General features: G+C 35.8%; 1 protein-coding gene across 1 annotated transcript in view; it reads right to left on the bottom strand.

Moving 5' to 3' along the window:
• The window catches only part of LOC121734363 (protein fem-1 homolog CG6966), a 96,392-nt gene extending 80,093 nt beyond the window's left edge, over window positions 1–16,299 (bottom strand). Inside the window, exon 1 of the mRNA XM_042124912.1 lies at window positions 16,049–16,299. Coding sequence (XP_041980846.1) covers window positions 16,049–16,117 — 69 coding nt within the window. The 5' untranslated portion in view covers window positions 16,118–16,299. The remainder of the gene's footprint in view (window positions 1–16,048) is intronic.
• Between the last annotated feature and the right edge of the window lie 3,059 nt (window positions 16,300–19,358).

Below are 19,358 nucleotides of genomic sequence, written 5' to 3' on the forward strand. Positions count from 1 at the left end.
ATGATGTTTAACGTTTTTTTTCTCCGTTATTATCTTACGATCCCACATGTAACATTTTGAAAACGATTATTTTGTATAGTTTTGGTTTAAATTAACGCAATTTATATATTTTTGAAATTTTACCTCGTTTGTTCATATGTACCTATTTTGCGAAAATAATAAGTATGGACACGATATATTTTGTATATGTTATCAAAAAGATAAATGTTGGTCTACAAAAAACAAGGTTTGCGGTGACACCGATTTTATCAAATTGTTGAAAACAATATTATAATTATGTAGATAGTTGATGAAAAATCGTCAAAATTCAAAGTAATTCTGATTCAAATTAAAATAAAGTAATAACTCAGCTATAAAATGTAAGTACTACTTTGAATGTATTATTTAACTTTAAAGTTTATTTTATTTATTTAAATTAACTATCATAATATATCAGGGTGGCAGCTGAAACAAAATAAATTTTTTTTCATCTAACCTATGCGTGTGGGGTATCTATGGATAAGTCTTCAAAAATCATATTGAGGTTTCTAATATAATTTTTTTTCTAACCTGAATAGTTTGCGAGAGACACTCTTCAAAAGTGGTAAAATGTGTGTCCCCCCCCCTGTAACTTCTAAAGTAGGGGCTTAATAAGTCTCAAAAAAATATATGATGTACATTACTACAAAAACTACCAAAGAAAATTGGTACGAACGAGATCTAGCCAGTAGTTTTTTTTATACGTCATAAATGGTAAACCTTAATTTAACTTTCATTAAATCAACTGAAATATGAAAATAAATCAAAACCCTCATAAAAATAAACCTTATTGCTGCTGCGGAACCCTTCATGGGCGAGTCCAACTCGCACTTGGCCGGTTTTTTATTACTATTTTGATTAGTGATTGGTCAAAACTCCAAACATCATGCAGTTGTTCGAAGTCATATTAGGTACATACGACTTTGGTCTTTGATCGGATCTAGACAAGATCGAAGGCCGAAGCAGCATTTATACTGAACTAGACGACGCCCTCAACTTCGTTGCGCCAGAACTCGTTTACCGCGGGAACCGTACATTTTTTCGGGATAAAAAGTGTCCTATGTCCTTTCCCGGGACTCAAAGTATCCCCATGCCAAATTTCAGCAAAATCGGTTCAGAGGTTTGGGTGTGTAGAGGTAAGAGACAAACAGACAGACGGACAGACAGACACACTTTCGCATTAAGTAAGTATGGATTAAGCAGACAGCAAATAAAAGTGCCTATTATACGTACTTTACTAGGGTAAAGTCTCAGCTTGCCTTGTGCACACCATGATCTGATAAAATGACCAACGCAACCATGGCTTGACCGTAGAGGATAAAACTTTTCGGTCGAGGCTGATCTATAATAAATCTAATTGTCCTATTAATAATAGTCAAAGGCCGTTTAGCTTTTCTAGAATTTTTTGTCTAGTCACGGCCTTAAGTTAAAAACTTATCCTCTTACTAACAGAAAGGAAAAGAGGTTTTTATATGCAATCAAAACAAAAAATAGAGTACGTAGTAAGGTAGTCTAGCGGTCGCATTCAGAGACATTTTAGTGATGATTACGAGGATACACCAGGGGCGAGAGAAATTGAAAATAGGTATTTGAAAATGTATTGCTGTCTCACCAATCTCAAGTCTCCCACCGCAGAGCGCGATAGAGACAACACGACAAAAGTTCTAACAAAAGAACAGAAAATCTTCTATTCGTTGTCCGCTGATTCCTTCTCCAAAACTTAACCGATTTAAGTACTTTTTTCATTAAGAATTAAAGCAAGGGTTGAGCTGTGTTCCTATGTTTTAGTTTTTTTGTATATTCTAGCCAGTATTGTTTTCTGGGTGTTTGAACACAGTGGAATATCTGGCCATTTTTTTGGGTTTTTGAACGTTCATATCTTTTTTATTAACTAAATTATGAAAAAAAGAAAACATAGGGGCATTGTATTAGTGGCCATAGATATTCAGGAAAAAATTATAACTCTACCGGCATTGTCCAGGGAGGAAACAGGGGACAACGTTTGTATGGAAAAACGGCGGTGTGGACTCCTCTTAAGCTTCAATTTAATAAAGAGCAGAGATTACTCTATTTATTACTCTATGTAAAGAGTTACAAAAAGTCAACTTGTTAGGGTACCATTTTAGGGTTCTGTAATCTTCGTTCGACTTTCAAAAAGTGTATCATGATACCTATTTTGAATAAAAAGATATTTTATTTTTATTTATTTATAACAAAACTTGGTTGACTACGGAACCCTAAACAGAACCCTAACCAGCTGAAAAGTTTTCGAAAAAAAACGTTCGGTTAACGGCCGTTCCCAATATTTGATCTATCTCTGGTTTTGCCCTACTAGAGATAGGAATAGCTCACAATTTACATAAAATATATGTCTCTAATGTGTAATGTGAGTTATTCCTATCTCTAGTAGGGCCAAACCAGAGATAGATCAAAGATTGGGAACCGCCGTTATACGATAAACGGCGCAACGCGGGCATCATCTACCTAATAGCCTATATCTACCTAATCTCAATTTAAAATTGGTCTTATTTTACAGAAATGTCAAGGCCAGTGCTCTATTTTGAGTCTATTGTTAACCCAGTGGTTTTCCGTTAGGTATTTCCACATTACCTGTACTGGCTGTAACGATAAATATTTACTCAACAAAATGTTTATCTTAACATCTCTTGACCTTAATGTAATGCCTGTAATCTGTACAGCTGTCTTGCCTCTTTGGTATATACTACTAGTATGTTCCAATAGCTATGTCCACACTGTGCACTTTCATCTTCAATTTTCGTCATCAACTTTCATATTGGCGCATTCAATAATTGAATGCGTCAAGGAACGCAACGCCAATATTGTCATTTTTGAAGTTTTGGATACGGTCAGAGGGGGCGTCGCGGGCATGCCTCACGTTCGCTGTTGACTGCGCGAGACGACAATAGACACAGTGTGGACAAAGCTAAAGAGGCAAGGCACCGATATGCCGTTAAAAAGTCATCTTTGGTCAAACTAAGCCACTAAGATATCTAAGAATTTTTGACTATTTAGTTTTTCCATTCACTAATGCTTTTGATTCGCTAAAGTCCCGTGAAAGGACATAGATACTTTTTATCCTGGAAAAAATTTTGGCGCAACAGAGTTGCGGGCGACATATAGAATACTTATCGTCTACTCCGGGCCGTATTTTCACGGTTAGAATAAGACGTAGTACGGTTCTAATAGTCCAGTTAAACGTTGTTGACCCGATGTAACCCAAATTCCGCTACGAAATAACCATCACAAACAAATCCGGGTCACAACGTGTTTTTTGTAAACGATCAAATGGATCACTCCGTTTTTAACCGTCTACGCTGATGCCGAGAGTTATGATTTTGAAAGTACACGAAGATTGAAAATTATGTTTGCAATCTATACCTACGTAATGTAGAGAATCCATACTGATAATATAAATGCGAAAATGTGTTTGTCTGTATTCGTGCTTTTACCCACTAATCCACCACCACCACAAACAGATCAGCGGAACTAAAATTTTAATGAAAAGTCCCGGGAAAGAACATAGGATGGTTTTTACCCCGGAAAAATGTACGGTTCCCATGCGATATATGAATTGTGGTAAAATGGAATTGCGAACGTCATCCAGTGACTATAGTTACCACTTACCAGTAGCTCTACCATGAGTTTAAATCTATAGTATTTATCGATATTCGATACCGACTACGTTTAGTATGGCAAATTTTACGGCGCCTCTAGCGGTTACTTGCAGCACTAAAATCACCATACTAAATATTTACGTAGTCGGTATCGAGTATCGATAAATACTATAGCTTTAAACTCATGGTAGAGCTACAGTAACTTATAGCTATATTAAGTTCTATTGTTACTGGATGTAACTATGCCACAAAACTAAGAACGCTCATTCTTTTGTCTTAGGCTTGAAAAGAAGGAGTGGCTTTGGTCTACCATAGCAGCCCACCTCGACCTATCACTATAGAATTACAAAATAATAGTTCCCACACCGGTTTCGGTGACGGTGGCCGATTTCATTGAAACCAGACCAGCTACGCAGGAGTAATTTTATAGTGCCCAAGTGTGTGCGCAGTACACAAGAGCACTCTCTATTCCTTTACTCTCATAACCCAGTGGGACGGAAGACCGACACGACTGGCGAGAGATCAGGCGCAGGACCGACTTTGCCCATCCGACGCATCGATCATCTTACTTGTCAGACACTCAGGTGATCAGCCTGCATTGTCCTAACCAAACTTGGAAATAAATTATGAATTACAAAATACCGAAGCATAGAATTGCGCGCAATGTAATTTATTTGACTACGTGTTGCGCTTGTATTATGAAAGTGGTTAATACGTACAACAATGAATATGTACCACAACTCACTTGAAGCGCTTCTTGAAATTGTTTCAACGCGACGTAGATATAATGTACAGTCGATGACTGGTTACTGGTACTCGGTTTCATTCACCAGTCGTCATAAGTCAATCTGGGTTGAAGAGTAAAGGTATTAGAGAGGATGATCTTGTGAATAACGCACACAGTTGGGCACTATGAAATAAACCTGCTCAGCTGGCCAATGCTGGCCAATGCAGCTGGCTAATGAAACCAGCTACACCCACTTTCCTCCCCCGGGTTTATTGAAGAGTAAAGGCATTTGGAGACGTAACCGAAACCGTAACTCCGCCTCATTAGACAGAATGTCATTAGATTTCCTAGGTCTGCAATGACTGCAAAACTAAGATGGCTTATGCACACACATGCATCGAGCTACGCTACTTCGAGTATAATGTTCGTAACCAGTGTTGCCAGATCAGGGGATGTCCCCCTAGATTTAGGGGGTTTTCTACCAAGATAGGGGCAAAATAGGGGAAAAAATATTTGGGGGATTTTTTAGGGAAAATTCAAAAACGTCAAATACAGTTTTTTTGCCTCATATATTATGTCACGTTCCGCGAGCCTGTGATTTACAATTTGTGTCGAAACTAATCTATAACCAAAGTCTTCTGTAACCAAAAAGCAAATTAAACTTACACCTGTCAATGTTCTATTATAAATACTTTTTGTAAAATCCCCATCATTTCTCAACATGACCGCCTCTTCAAAAAATCGCGGCATGCCACCATCCGCTTGGTGAGGGTATTTTAGGGGATTTCTGGGGGGGGGGGATCAAATTAGTTCAGGGGTTCGTCACCGAGACCATCTGGCAACACTGGTTCGTACTGCGTGATTTAATTGTGCTTGTTCGACTCGCTGTGCTTCGTTTGAGTGTCATAGGTTAAATCAATCTGGCATCAGTTCAGTCCATCAATCTGAAATTGACGCCAGATTGATGGCTAAAAAGTACATAATAAAAAAATATCAGTCCATCAATCCATGGTTTACACGTTCTGCTTCGCGTCAATCTTTACCACGTAAACATGGAAAACAGTATCTTATGCTTAATGCTACCAATTTAAATGACACTATAACCTTGAACGGACTATACTTTTTAGTCGTCCCTTTGTCTGCTGTCATCTATGGAAGAGGAAGTATTGCTATACTTCCTCCAGTAAGTATATTGCAGTTCCTTCTTGATCTTGTTGGATCGCTTTGTGTTTTACTCTTAGATCATTTTTACTAGCGACATGCCGTGCTTGCTTATGAAATAACTTGTACTAGCTACTTATACTATTGTCTATTTTGCTGGTGCTCCCAACTTCATGCGTAAAATCCCAGAACTACACGTTTTCCGATAAAAAGTATCTTTAAATGTTCTATCTCCTATACAGCCTACTCCATAGACTATGTCGGCCACGTGGTGTGGTTGTCGTGTCACGTGTGGTTGTAGTACGTGTGGGTTGAGTAAACAATCCCTCGATCGCGGATTCTTGCCTCTTGGAAATCTATTGATTCGATTGTTATCGCGGTCGGATTCGACCGCTTGGGGGCTTGACGGGTTAAAGCAATTCACTATTCAGCAACCTCTGAAGTCTTACTTTCAGAATTCAGAAACTCTGAAGAAACTGTACAGTTAACTTTATAAATAACCAGCCTTATTCTAAAGAGTCTGTACAGTTACCTTTATAAATAACCAGCCCTTTATTCGATAAACAGATCAAGTCAAAACGAGCAAAACAACGCACGTCTTCCTTCTTCATCACAAAGAGAATCTGAATCATCAGGCACAAAACAAAATAGAAAGTGCGTGAATAATATCGCACTGAACGTGGGCGGTCAGCGCTAATTCGCGATAAACACAATAAAGAGACTCCTAAAGACGCTAATTTGCACTTAGGTTTATTGTTTTTGCAATAAAGATTTCACTTTTGGGGCCAAATCCGAAAGGAAGCTTTATAAGGCTCGTATTACGACGCGGCGATATGGAACGGAATGGAAACGTCAATTTCGCCTCATAGCACAGAACTCATACGCGGGAATTGGCACCGGAGAATTCTCGACAATTCGTCGCGTCCAATTTTTTTTTTGGCCGTAACTCGCATTTAATTGGTGTGTGCTGTTGACATAAAGACGTTTTTTTTGGCTTGAGATTTGGAACAAACGTGCCCATGTCCGCTCCGAAGGCTAGCCGCATACACACGTTTTCCGTATTCGATTTCCATAAGTGGAATTTCGATTTGGAGTTCCGTGAGACTAGCGCAAATGTCGTTTTTTTTACGCGCGAACGCGCGGGCATGAAACGCATAACAGTGTACACGTGCGGAATTCGTTCCGTTCGGAAATTAGCGAACGTGTGCGCCAGATAATGTATTTTCTACTGATTCTATGCATTTACGAATACGGAAAACGAATTCGGAATTCGAATACGGATATCGTGTGTATGCGGCCAGCCTTAATTGACTTGGATCAGCAACAACATGCAACAATCACCAGTCACAGTCTAATATGAAACGTTTTTTACATACAGAAACGTAATGAGTGACTAAGGGTCAATTCATACCGCAACGTGACGAGGCGAGGCGACGCGACCTAAATTTGTATGGATTTGACAGATGTCGTCAGCGTGAGACGTCTTGCGAATCTGTCAAATCCATACTAATTTAGAAATGCATCTACGCGTCGCGTTGCGGTCTGAATTGACCCTTACAAGTTACAACTTACAACACCCAAGAATGTGCGACGTGACATCGCGTGTGCTAGTTTTCACGCTGGATTAAAGCAGGCTCAACTATACTCATGCGACTTGATGTACCTACATAATTATCTTATATCTTTAAACGAGCAATTCTTGTATATATATATATATATATATATATATATATAATTGGATTCTCGGAATCGGCTCCAACGATTTTCATGAAATTTAGTATATAGGGGGTTTCGGGGGCGATAAATCGATCTAGCTAGGAATCACTTTCAGAAAATTCGTGTTTTATCGATAATCGATAAACTGAAAAATATGACTCTTCCTGACATCTATTGGCGAATAATAATACTATTTTGTTAGCAACTAATTGTTTTAACGACCGGCAGATGGCGTTATTAAGTAACACGAAGTCAATGAGTGTTTGCTATACCGAGCAAAGCTCGGTCATCCAGGTACTTATACTTACAGGCAAAATGCCCATAAACGCTCAGAAGTGCGGCGGCCCTATCTAGAACCTACTAAATATATATTATTATATTTCAGACTTTAGTAATTATTTTAAATACTTATATTCAATATATTTAGTATAATATATTATTATTACTAAATATATTGAGGAAAACATTTATATAAATAATAATATTAGCTGATATTGCGCAATATTATAATATAACAAATGATACAACAACAAAACTATTAAAACGCTTAACCAAAACAAGCTTATGAATCACCTGTGACCTGATATTGGCATTTTGAGAAAAACTTGAGACACATCCGGCTGATCTTGTGGACTATATTCGTTGAGTGAAAACATCTGCGGTAGAAGACTTGCAGGTGCAAGTAATTGCCGCCTGCAGGAAATGTAATTTCTTATTCGATTCGTTACACTTTTGCACTTAATCTGTAGTTAAAGCTGTTATAAAACACCTAATAAACTTATAATAATATGGAAAATTAAAAGCATGTAACTTGAATATTGAATTAAAATGTGTTCGAAAAACCGAACTGAATTTGATGAAACTATATTATGAAAATACTTAGTCCCTGGAAAAAAGGGATATTTTTATCCACGGAAAAAAGCATTAAGTATATTATATTATATTACAACAGATTTTAAAACCTCCTCCTTTATGGAAGTCAAATAAAAAAAATGCACTTGTATGGCAACCTTTACTTTGTAGTTCAATCTCATTAAGAGCTCTCCTGACTCTAAAAATCAAACATCGTCCTTCTCTCTTCACACTCACGCCCGTCTTTCATATGCCAGGTGAAAAAGGACGGCGCGGAATCATCGCCAAGTTAGTTTTACTTGAATAAAAGACGAACTATAATGATTATGAAAAAAGTATTTTGAGCAAATTTAGGTTTTATCGATACCTTTTTAGTTTTTAGATATTAAAAAATATTAAAGAAAAGACAGCAAACTTCGAAGATCCAAGCAAAAATGTGTCTAAAACAAGGTTTTTTGTAAAAAGAAACTATCGAGCATTTTTTCAGTAATCGTGTTTTCGTCTTAATCTTCATGAACTGAAGTTACTTGTGTCAAAAAATCAGTTCTAACTTCTAGACCTTACAGATTTTGAGATCTAGGTTAAAGTATGTAGTCAAGTTAGAGTCAGGTGCGCTCTTAAAATCATGTCATAATCTCTCATCATGGACAGTACAGTACGGAACATCAAAACGGTATTCTGACACTGGTTTCAATGTGGTTGCAATGTCGTCCAGTTCGCTGAACCCACGGCAAAGAACTTTAAAACACCATGGGAAAATAAACAAAATGGAGGTTAACTTTTAAACTACAAAAAGAAGCGTAAAAGTGTGTGCAATGTACATTTAAACATAAAGTTTATTATTATGTAAGTAAGCCTTTTATAATTTACTAGACTTCGCCCGCAATTCCGTTGCACCAAAATTCGTTTATCCCATACTAGCTATCCCGGCAAACGTTGTTTTGCCCATATTATTTTATTGAAGTGACTAATATATATAAGAGACCTCTCTTAAACATTTTCAAATATTTAAGGATGTATATAACATTTATAAATTCAAAGATTCTGACCTAAATTCGAAATATATAGTAGAATATAACATCCTGCATCGATTGATACCAAAAAATCAATACCTTACCGATAAGTTACGTGAAATAATTCATTTTAAAATTTCCATTTATCATACGTAATGTTTGCCGGAAGTGTTACAATTTTTGAGAATTCGTCAAAATTGGTAACTTTGTATCAAAGATAAACATCTAAAAAACTGCTTATCAATTTTTTTGTACGATTTGCGATTTTTTATGCAAAAAAAAGTGGGTTCACCGGTAATTCTGGGGAAATATTTCAAATTGAAATTTATGAAAATTATCCTTCGAAGGGTGCGACAAGACTTTATATGAACTTGAGCGGGGGCGCTGCTGGTAAAGAAGAACTGTCAAATATGTCGTTTTTTGTATGTGGCAGCGTTAGTTCCTTTTTTCGCCACCTTCATTTATAACTTTGCCGAGCTTTCTTGGCCGCCATTTGCGGTAGTCAAATTACAACAATTTTTTTACAATAATAATTAAATATCGAATAGTTCTTTAAAAATCTATTATAAAAAATCATTATAATGAATAATAAGTGTCTGGGTGTCCAATTTTTTACATATTTAGTACTTTCATAATTTAATTGGACGTAGTACGCAATTTGATCTTATATACATCCTTAAGAAAATTTTAATAGCGGGTAATATTCTAACTCTAAAAAGAACTAATACCTACCTAAATAATATCTAACTAAATAAACTCCCCTCTCGCACGCGACTCCCGCCTTGATGACGCCCACTTCGCAACGGGCCGTGCAGTAGAAATCGTAATATTAATTTCGCCATAACTTCAAAACCAAACGTCCAATTTTAGTCATTCAGAGACCAAATATTATCTACATAAACTGTACTTAGTGATTAAATAATTTATTTTGATAAGGATTAATAGCATGAGTAAAATAAACGCGTTTAAAAGTAGTCCAAAAAAATTCAAGACTTTTTAAATAAAAAAAAAAATTGTTGTGCCTCACTTGACATAGATAGGTATAGTGTGTCGCGGACTTTTTTGTAGATATTTATAAGATCTACAATTAATTAGAACATTGTATGGTTCTATCTTTTATAGTTTAGGCAGCGTACGCAAAATAAGTAACTTTTCTGGTTGATTTTTTACACCTTGTCTCCGAAAAACCCAAATATCTTACGGAAACCTATTTTTCCTAAATAAAATTTAGCCTATGTTACTCGTGGATAATGTAGCTATCGAATGGTGAAAGAATTTTTAAAATCGGTCCAGTAGTTTTTGAGCCTATTCATTACAATTATACAAACAAAGTTTACCTCTTTATAATATTAGTAGACAGACTGACATTTTTGAATTTATATTAGTATGGAATTATGGATTACACTGGCTCATTTCGGAGGCCAAGATCCACTTTGGGTCGCTGAGCCAGCGGAGTTAGTTAGTTAAATGGATTACACTGGGCGAAATTGCAAGTGCCTAGGACAATGATGTTCTACTTATACAGATCTGTTACGTCCATACTATATTCCGGCTTAAATCTCTTCCGAACAATTTTCAAATTCAAAATTGCAAATATTGACAAATTTGACAGATAAGTGAAACAAAAGATACGAAAAAGCATTTACATAAAAGAGACAGTTCTATTTTTAAACATCGAATCGTATCGCTGTCTCTTTCTTCGCCTGAGCTATGACGAAAATTCGATTTTTCCAGATTGTTCGAAAAAATAATTGAAAATGTAAATAATCGAGGTATTTATTGCAATCAAGACATGTGGTAAGAGATTCCATGTGTTTTGTTTTTTTTTTTGAGTCATAATTGGTACATTTTCGAAACGCGCACGACGTCATTTTCAATTTATGTAGGTAAGACAAGACGCGGCGCGTCCGTGACTGCGCTTGATGCAGACTAAACAACAGACGGCCCAATTGGGCCGTATTTGAATCTTCACAACGCGCGCGGTAGTAACATATCTGCTTTGAGTATTTCATCATTGGCCTAGGAATAAAAACACGACATAGTTAATAACAAGCAAGTAATACAGTTAAAACCGGATTTAAAAACGAATTACAAAATCAATAATTGTCAATGAACTAATTTGATTGATATTAACGGTCTTTTGTCGTTTGACAACCGTTATTTGGTAATTGGTACATAAGTACACCAGACGTGTGATACAACTTTTCAACCTTACTATACTCCGCTCGGGCTAACTTGTCGCTAGCGGTCATTGACTCCCTGTCAAAAACTTGTCATTTTCCATATAAAACCACGATTGACAATATCTGACACTTCATTGTCAATCGCGGTTTATATGGAAAATGACAAGTATTTGACAGGGAGTCAACGACCGCTAGCGACAAGTTTGCCCAAGTGGAGTATACCATGATTGTAATTAAGTCGACGTGGAACTATCTTAATTCATATGGCGTAGAGGCTATAATCGACTAATAACGTAAACTATAGTTACTTGTACTATTATCTATTCTGTGCTATAGTTTACTGTCATCACGGTATTTTGATTCTAGTACTAGAAACTTCGTCTTTTAAGCAGGTCACTATTCCTTTTCAATTTGATCGAAATGTAAACAAAAACAATAATGCTACCAATTTAAATATCTCTCATTAATCGTACGCTGAAGAAACATTTGGCATATTAATTTAGTATAGCTTATTTTTTTTGTTTACGTTGCGTTTTAATATCAAAACTAGATGTTGTCAGCAACTTTTCTGCGCCAAAATTCCATTATCTTAGTTAAATAATAGATTTTTACATCTGTGTGTACATACAAAATTTTATCAAAATCGGTTCAGTGGCTTAAGTTTTAAATGTAATTGTAGCAGGCAGACACGCAGGGGCAGCATTTTTTTTTTAATGAAATAAGGGAAATAAGGAAATAAGGGCAAAAGAGCAAACGGGTCACCTGGTGGAAAGCAACTTCCATCGCCCATGGACACTCGCAGCATCAGAAGAGCTGCAGGTGCGTTGCCGGCCTTTTAACAAGCCATTATTTATTTAACATTGCTTGATAAAACTGGGTCTAACGCTTAACTGACAGATAAATTAAGAGGGAATAGGGTAATTGTCCCATTCGTGCCGAAGCATGGCTCTCCCACGTATAAAGTATTACCACGTAAAGCATTTGTAAATATAAGTAACAGAAGTTCTATATGAACAGAACTTAAGTAGGTATATTATAGGTACAATGAACTAAAACCATACAAACAGATTTCTGAATAACATCTGGCAAAAGAACATTAAGTGTAATCAACTCTAAATCAACTATTTCGAGACAAACAACAAATTAACAGCTTCGGAAATATCTAATATATGCCACATTACTTACACAATAAGGTTTAAAAATGGAAACATGACTATCACCCACAGCTATGACCAAATGTCACGGATCTGGTAGGGTTTGGAAAACTTTTTTATTTGAGTTTAATTCGATAATTGCTGGTTTGGAGAATTAAGTATATTTACTAAACTTAAGTTTAACATATTCTTCTTCTTCTTCTTTAATGGCAGTTTCGTGGATTGCCAATGTCAGAGTGTATTGACAGATAGACTTTGCTCTATAATTGTAGGTCTGGTGAAGTAACAAGGTTACAAGGGTATGGTTAATTAATTATATTAGTACATATTTACAAGTTGATTCACCTAAAACAAAAACAAGTGTTAGTAAAGACATCACAATTTAATATTGTTAACATATTCTGCAGAAAGCTCAGCAACTAGCCTTACCACATAATATCTATTCTATTCAAAAAAACTCATAAAAAATTAAACATAGTTTGGTACTACTAATATTATACTCTGTGACATAGTGCTGAATTTCTCTCCGCCTACTATTAGTATATATAGGTATGCTGTAAACAATAAAATGAGGTCAATACACTCTACCTACTTTCTCTAATGATTCATTTTCACAGGAAATGTAACAATTAATGTGATTAATGGTTACTATTATTAACAAGTAATAACTAGAGGAAGCCCGCTACTCCATGCTCTACAACCATTCTATGTCCTTTCCCGGGACTCAAGGTATCTCCATGCCGAAATTTTAGCGAAATCGGTTCAGTAACAGACAGACAGAAAGACGGACGGACACAATTTCGCATTTATAATAGTCGTATGGAAGTATGGATATATGTGAATGTAATTATTAACAATATAAGTGAAAGCAAAATGTCAAATTATGTACAGTTTTAGACCCTATTTATAATAGGAATAAAGTTTAAAGAACTCTAAAAATATATCCTCCCACTACTACAGCAGATGGTAAATTACATAATCTAAAATCTACAATTCAATGACAATATTGCTAAAATGTGTTGTTCTATTATTATTATTGCATGGTAAAGAAAATGATATTAAAATATTATTAATACACTGGTATTTTTATTTTGATCTCATTATTAAAAACAATTCAGTATTCAACTACAATGCTACAAATAATATTATGTCACCTACACTACGTCTCGCTGAGTAACATCAGTTGGATCATAGTAGTTCAACTTCTAGGTAACGTTAATTAAAGAACATAGTTATTATTGAACATAGTTTTTATTATGTCTACTCTTATATTTTACTTGTTTTGTTTTCCTGTCCATGCATGCAAAACAAATCTGCTGGCCAAAATCAGTGTTTACTATGGTGTGTATTATTGATAAGCTTTGTCCACACTGTGCCTTTTTCTGTTTGTCAAGGACATGCGTTATAGCGCAGTCAACAGCGAACGTGAGGCATTAAACTTTTTAATCGGGACTTAACTCGTAGTAGTAACGCTACTACGAGTTAAGTTAAGTCCTGATTAAAAAGTTTAATTATAATGCAACGCGAAAGTTTAAAATGTTAACGTGAGGCATGCCCGCGACGCATGCCCTCTGACCGTATCCAAAACTTTCGCTTTGTTATTGAAAATGACAGTTGGCGTAGCGTTTGTTGACGCATTCAATTATTAAATGCGCCAAAACCTACGCAAAAACTAAAGTTGAATAAAAGAATATGACGAAAATTTAAGACGAAAGCGTGTTGACATAGCTAATAGATCAGTCTATAATACTCTAAACATTAAAATATCTTATTGCCTCGCATTTAATACCACAATATTAAAGTTATTAAATGTGTTAGTAAGTAATTAATAATTTATTATTGTAAAAGTTGGCCTCTTCATAAAATTTTATTTAATTGGAAAGGACAAAGGGATCTACCCTTTGTCCTTTCCAATTAAATAAAATTTCAACATGTATGGCTAGGACATGATTAACATTTTTTGTGCAATTGGACTTAATTATATATATATATATATATATATATATATATATATATATATATATATATATATATATATATATATATATATATATATATAAGGGCGAACGGATTGGGCTGATTTATTATTGTTATTCTAAAATTAATTTTTGTTTGTAATTTGTAACTAGTTTATTCAGCTGTCAAGGTTGTCTTCCTGTTTGTGTAATTAATTATAATCCAAACAACTTTTAATTATCTTTACCTGCTCATTTATGGGTCAGTTCATACAACATCATTAATTTGTTAATTGTTCTTATTTAGACTACCAAATTGACAGTTTCTTTACAATAATCTTGTACAAACGAATAGTGTCTCATTTTTGTTACTAAGGGCAAGTAAGACTACAAAAAGGTATTATAATGTAACCAGTTATCAACTATATGACTAATAGTCAAGCTAAGGCTTAGGTTGGCTTGTTTATTTATGGAAAATCTTTTTTTTTTGTTTGGCTACGCTACCATGTGTGCAATATGTGCAATGCACACAGACGCCATCCTCTAGGGGCGCCAAATCGCCATCTCTAGGGGCGCCAAAACCAAGGACCAATAGCCTAAAGGGGCACCAAAATCCTTTTTTTGCACATGGGCGCTAGAAGCCCTTACGGGAGCCCTGTCGCCTACCATTCTTTTAAGTAATTATGGGTTCCAACTTTGCACCAAAATCATAATTTTCAAGTTTCACTGGGATAATGCAGGATAATAACCAATTTATTGTTATTATTATAAACCATTTATACTGTGTATGCAAAAGGTATCAGCATATGTGAGCTTGATCTTTTGCCAGTCAAAACTATTACTATTAATCAAATAGGGTAGTGGATAAGCTGAAAGCTAAGCATTTGTAAATAATACCATCTAGCTATGCATAATAAGTAATTAATATTATGAAGACACTTAACCCATCAATCCCCAAGCGGCATCCGGCTGCCGCATAACAATTGAAAATCTATTGTGTCTGCGATACCCACGATGGATCATGGCTGTATTAACCACTTGGTTTCTGCATCAGAAATGTGCAGTACCCGCTGTGTCTAAACAGGCATTAATGTAACTTCTACAATCCTGGATATCCATAATAATATGGATGTCTTAATATTACGCCAGTGTGTTAAGAGACCTTAATGTTCTAAAGATGGTCCATCGACGTTAGTCTGAACACAAAACAATAAAAGAAACCTACTAAAAAATATCCAAACAAACAGCTAGATTACTTTATCTGCTTGGAAAGCAATTAATGACGACGAAATTGCTTATCTTTAACCTCATCACGCGTTTTTGGGGCCAATAAATAACGCGTAGGTATTTATAACGTCATGATTACCGGGAAAGATAAGAAGTAGATCTATTTTTTATTACTGAGTAAACAATTCGACGTAAGCCCTACATCGCAATGTGACGATAATATACTCGATTATATTTGTAACAGAGACATTTAACATTTCTTTGTGAAATAATAAGAGAAAGAGATAAAAAGCATATTTAACGATTTTAATGACTCGCTGAAGGCGCATTATTACATTTATGATACGGAAGTGTTTGGGATCTCGGGAGCGTACAGAAGTTACGATAAATCTTTGTACTTTAAATACCTTTAATCGGGTGAGGTGTCCGTTGCGAGCTGCATTATATATGTGATAGGCGGCTGTTTTGATATCCATACTGCTTCTCTTGATACGAAAAAATGCACACGTTTCACTTTATGAACAGCACTTTCTTCTGAGAATAATCATTTGAATGCACTGTCGCACTTTTTGTATCAAGCAAATATACGCAATTCAAAACACTCCAACACAACACTTGCTATCGAACAGCGATCGGCGAAACGACGTCCAACGGCAGCAGATGATTGACTGACAGCACAGACTGACAGATAAAACGATTTTCTGAACTGTCAAATTAGGGTTGCCACGAATTCAAATAGTAATAATAATCTTTATTTAAAACTTTTAGCATCTGTTACATTGTGTTGTTATTATAATAAAATACTCTGTGGTTGTTATTGTTTAATTGTTATTGAGGTTGTTACAATGATGGAAAACTCAAAGCAGATATGTTACTACCGCGCGTGTTGTGAAGATTCAAATATATGGCCCGTCTGTTGTTTAGTCTGTATCGAGCGCAGTCACGAACGCGCTGCGTCTTGTCTTACTCTTACCTAAATAACTTGAAAATGACGTCGTGCGTGTATCGAAAATGTACCAATTATGACTCGAAAGTAAACAAAACACATGGAATCTCTTACCGCATTTGTCTTGATTGCAATAAATGGCTCGATTATTTACATTTTCAATTATTTTTTCGAACAATCTGGAAAAATCGGATTTGGGTCATAGCTCAGGCGCAGCATAGCAATATGATATAGGGACTAATATTGCTATACTGTGGCTCAGGTGAAGAAAGAGACAGCGATACGATTCGACGTTTAAAAATAGAACTGTCTCTTTTATGTAAATGGTTTTTCGTATCTTTTGTTTCACTTATCTGTCAAATTTGTCAATGTTTGCAATTTTGAATTTGAAAATTGTTCGGAAGAGATTTAAGCCGGAAAATAGTATGGACGTAACATATCGTAGGTATAAGGCCCGATTCGACCAAATTGGAAGTTACACATGTATAATATTATGCATTTTACCAAGTTACTCAAAGAGTATAGCCCAATGGTATAGCCGTGTTCGTTTCATTTTTTCGCAGTTTAGCAGCTGACTGTCAACTTCATAATGGAGTGTCATGTTCTAATAATTTCCGTCAGATTTTAGAACATGACACTCACATTGACACTAATTTTTAACTTTGCGCATGCGCAATGTAGATTGAAAAACGAAACGAACACGACTTAAGAAATAAAATGTCAATTATAATTTATAGTTCACAATGACACCGACCGACCGTGACAGTTGACACCCTGTTGTGCAACTATTCTCAGTTTAAGCAAAAATTCGTAATATTTACTCCACCAAAATAGCCCGTGTAAATATTTACTCCCGTGTAATTACCTCATTCTTGGATTAGAAGTTGGAAAACCGCAAAACCAGCTTGCTCTTAGATCAGGAAACAGTTATACTCGAGTAAAATTTTACTCCAGTTTATTATACTTAGTAGAATATCATTGATAAAAGTCATATTTTACTCCAAAATTATAAAATCAATTTTGGTGTACTTTGACAGCTCGGGAGTGTTTCTCTATTCCGATAGGTATATTAACTTTACGACAAGTACCAGCTGATGATAATTGATAACATGGCCTAAGATACCCACAGAACGACCTTCACCGAGCTGGTTAATGGCAAGTTAATGGATGAAAAGTATTTTATATTCAACTACGTATAGTCTGTCAAAAAAGTGGCAACATCGTAGTGTCATCCCCTTTTTTTAGATTGATTTGAAAGGGATGACATTACGATGTTGCCACTTTTTAATTTCTTCAATTTCTTGACAGACTATAATATAGTCCATCAAGAAAGTCATGACAGGCGGGATTTTTTTAAATTAAATAAAAAACGTTCACTGTGAAAGTACAAAGAAAAAAATACACCTTTTTAGGGCGTTTGTGCACTACACGGAATTTTACCGTCCGGCGTTCATATTTACGTTTGCCATATGAATAAGCTAGGAAATCGAGATGCCGCGCCGGATAGCAAAATTCCGTGAAGTGCACAAGCGCCCTTACACGTGATATTTAGAAAATTTTCCCGCCTGTCATGACTTTCTTGACTATATAAATTAATATACTAGGCCGTGTTCGTCGGCGTAATTTCTAGCGCATTCGCTGCAAAACCTAGGCCGTGTTCGTCGGCGTAATTTTTAGCGCATTCGCTGCAAAACCTAGTTATTGCGCATGTCCAAATCATGTCATGCCATGGCAACGACAACTGTTTACGACTTGACATTTAACCCAATTGCAATTTGTTGGTGGCGTTGCAATGAACAAACCAGTGGGAGCCATGCTTCGGCACGAATGGGCCGGCTCGACCGGAGAAATACCACGCTCTCACAGAAAACCGGCGTGAAACAGCGCTTGCGCTGTGTTTCACCGAGTGAGTGAGTTTAACGGAGGCCCAATCCCCTACCCTATTCCCTTCCCCTATTCCTTTCCCTTCCCATCCCTACCCTCCCCTGTTACCCTATTCCCTCTTAAAAGGCCGGCAACGCACCTGCATCTCTTCTGATGCTACGAGTGTCCATGGGTGACGGAAGCTATTTTCCATCAGGTGACCCGTTTGCTCGTTTGCCCTCTTATTTCATAAAAAAAAAACAATTAAATTTTTAAATTTTTCCAAGTAAAATAATCAAACACTATCATAGTGTTAAATAAATTATTTGTGCGGCTGAGACAATTTAGGCTTATGTATTTATGTTTAGCTTTTATTATTTTAATCATCTATAAACAATTAAGACGTTGTTTACGACTTGACCAGCAACTTGTTATGGCGTTGCCGTGACATCTTTTGGACATGCGCAATAAAAGGTTTGTCCAAAAATACGCCGACGAACACGGCCCTAGTTATTGCGCATGTCCAAATCATGTCATGCCATGGCAACGACAACTGTTTACGACTTGACATTTATCCGATTTGAATAATATTAAAAATCGATAATTTCCTCCACTAAATTTTCCAAGTAATCTATATCCATATTTTCTATAATAAAAAAATCAAACACTAATAAAGTGTTAAATAAATTATTTTTGTCAATTTAGGCTTATGTATTTATGTTTAGCTTTTATTATTTTAATAATGTATAAACAATTAATACGTTGTTTAAGACTTGACCAGCAACTTGTTATGGCGTTGCCATGACATTTTTGGACATGCGCAATAAAAGGTTTGTCCAAAAATACGCCAACGACCACGGCCCTAGTCAAAAAAAAGTATTATCTTAGTCTATGGCAAATCTGTGCTT

Source organism: Aricia agestis, chromosome 15 (assembly GCF_905147365.1).
Source record: "Aricia agestis chromosome 15, ilAriAges1.1, whole genome shotgun sequence".
Taxonomy (NCBI): domain Eukaryota; kingdom Metazoa; phylum Arthropoda; class Insecta; order Lepidoptera; family Lycaenidae; genus Aricia; species Aricia agestis.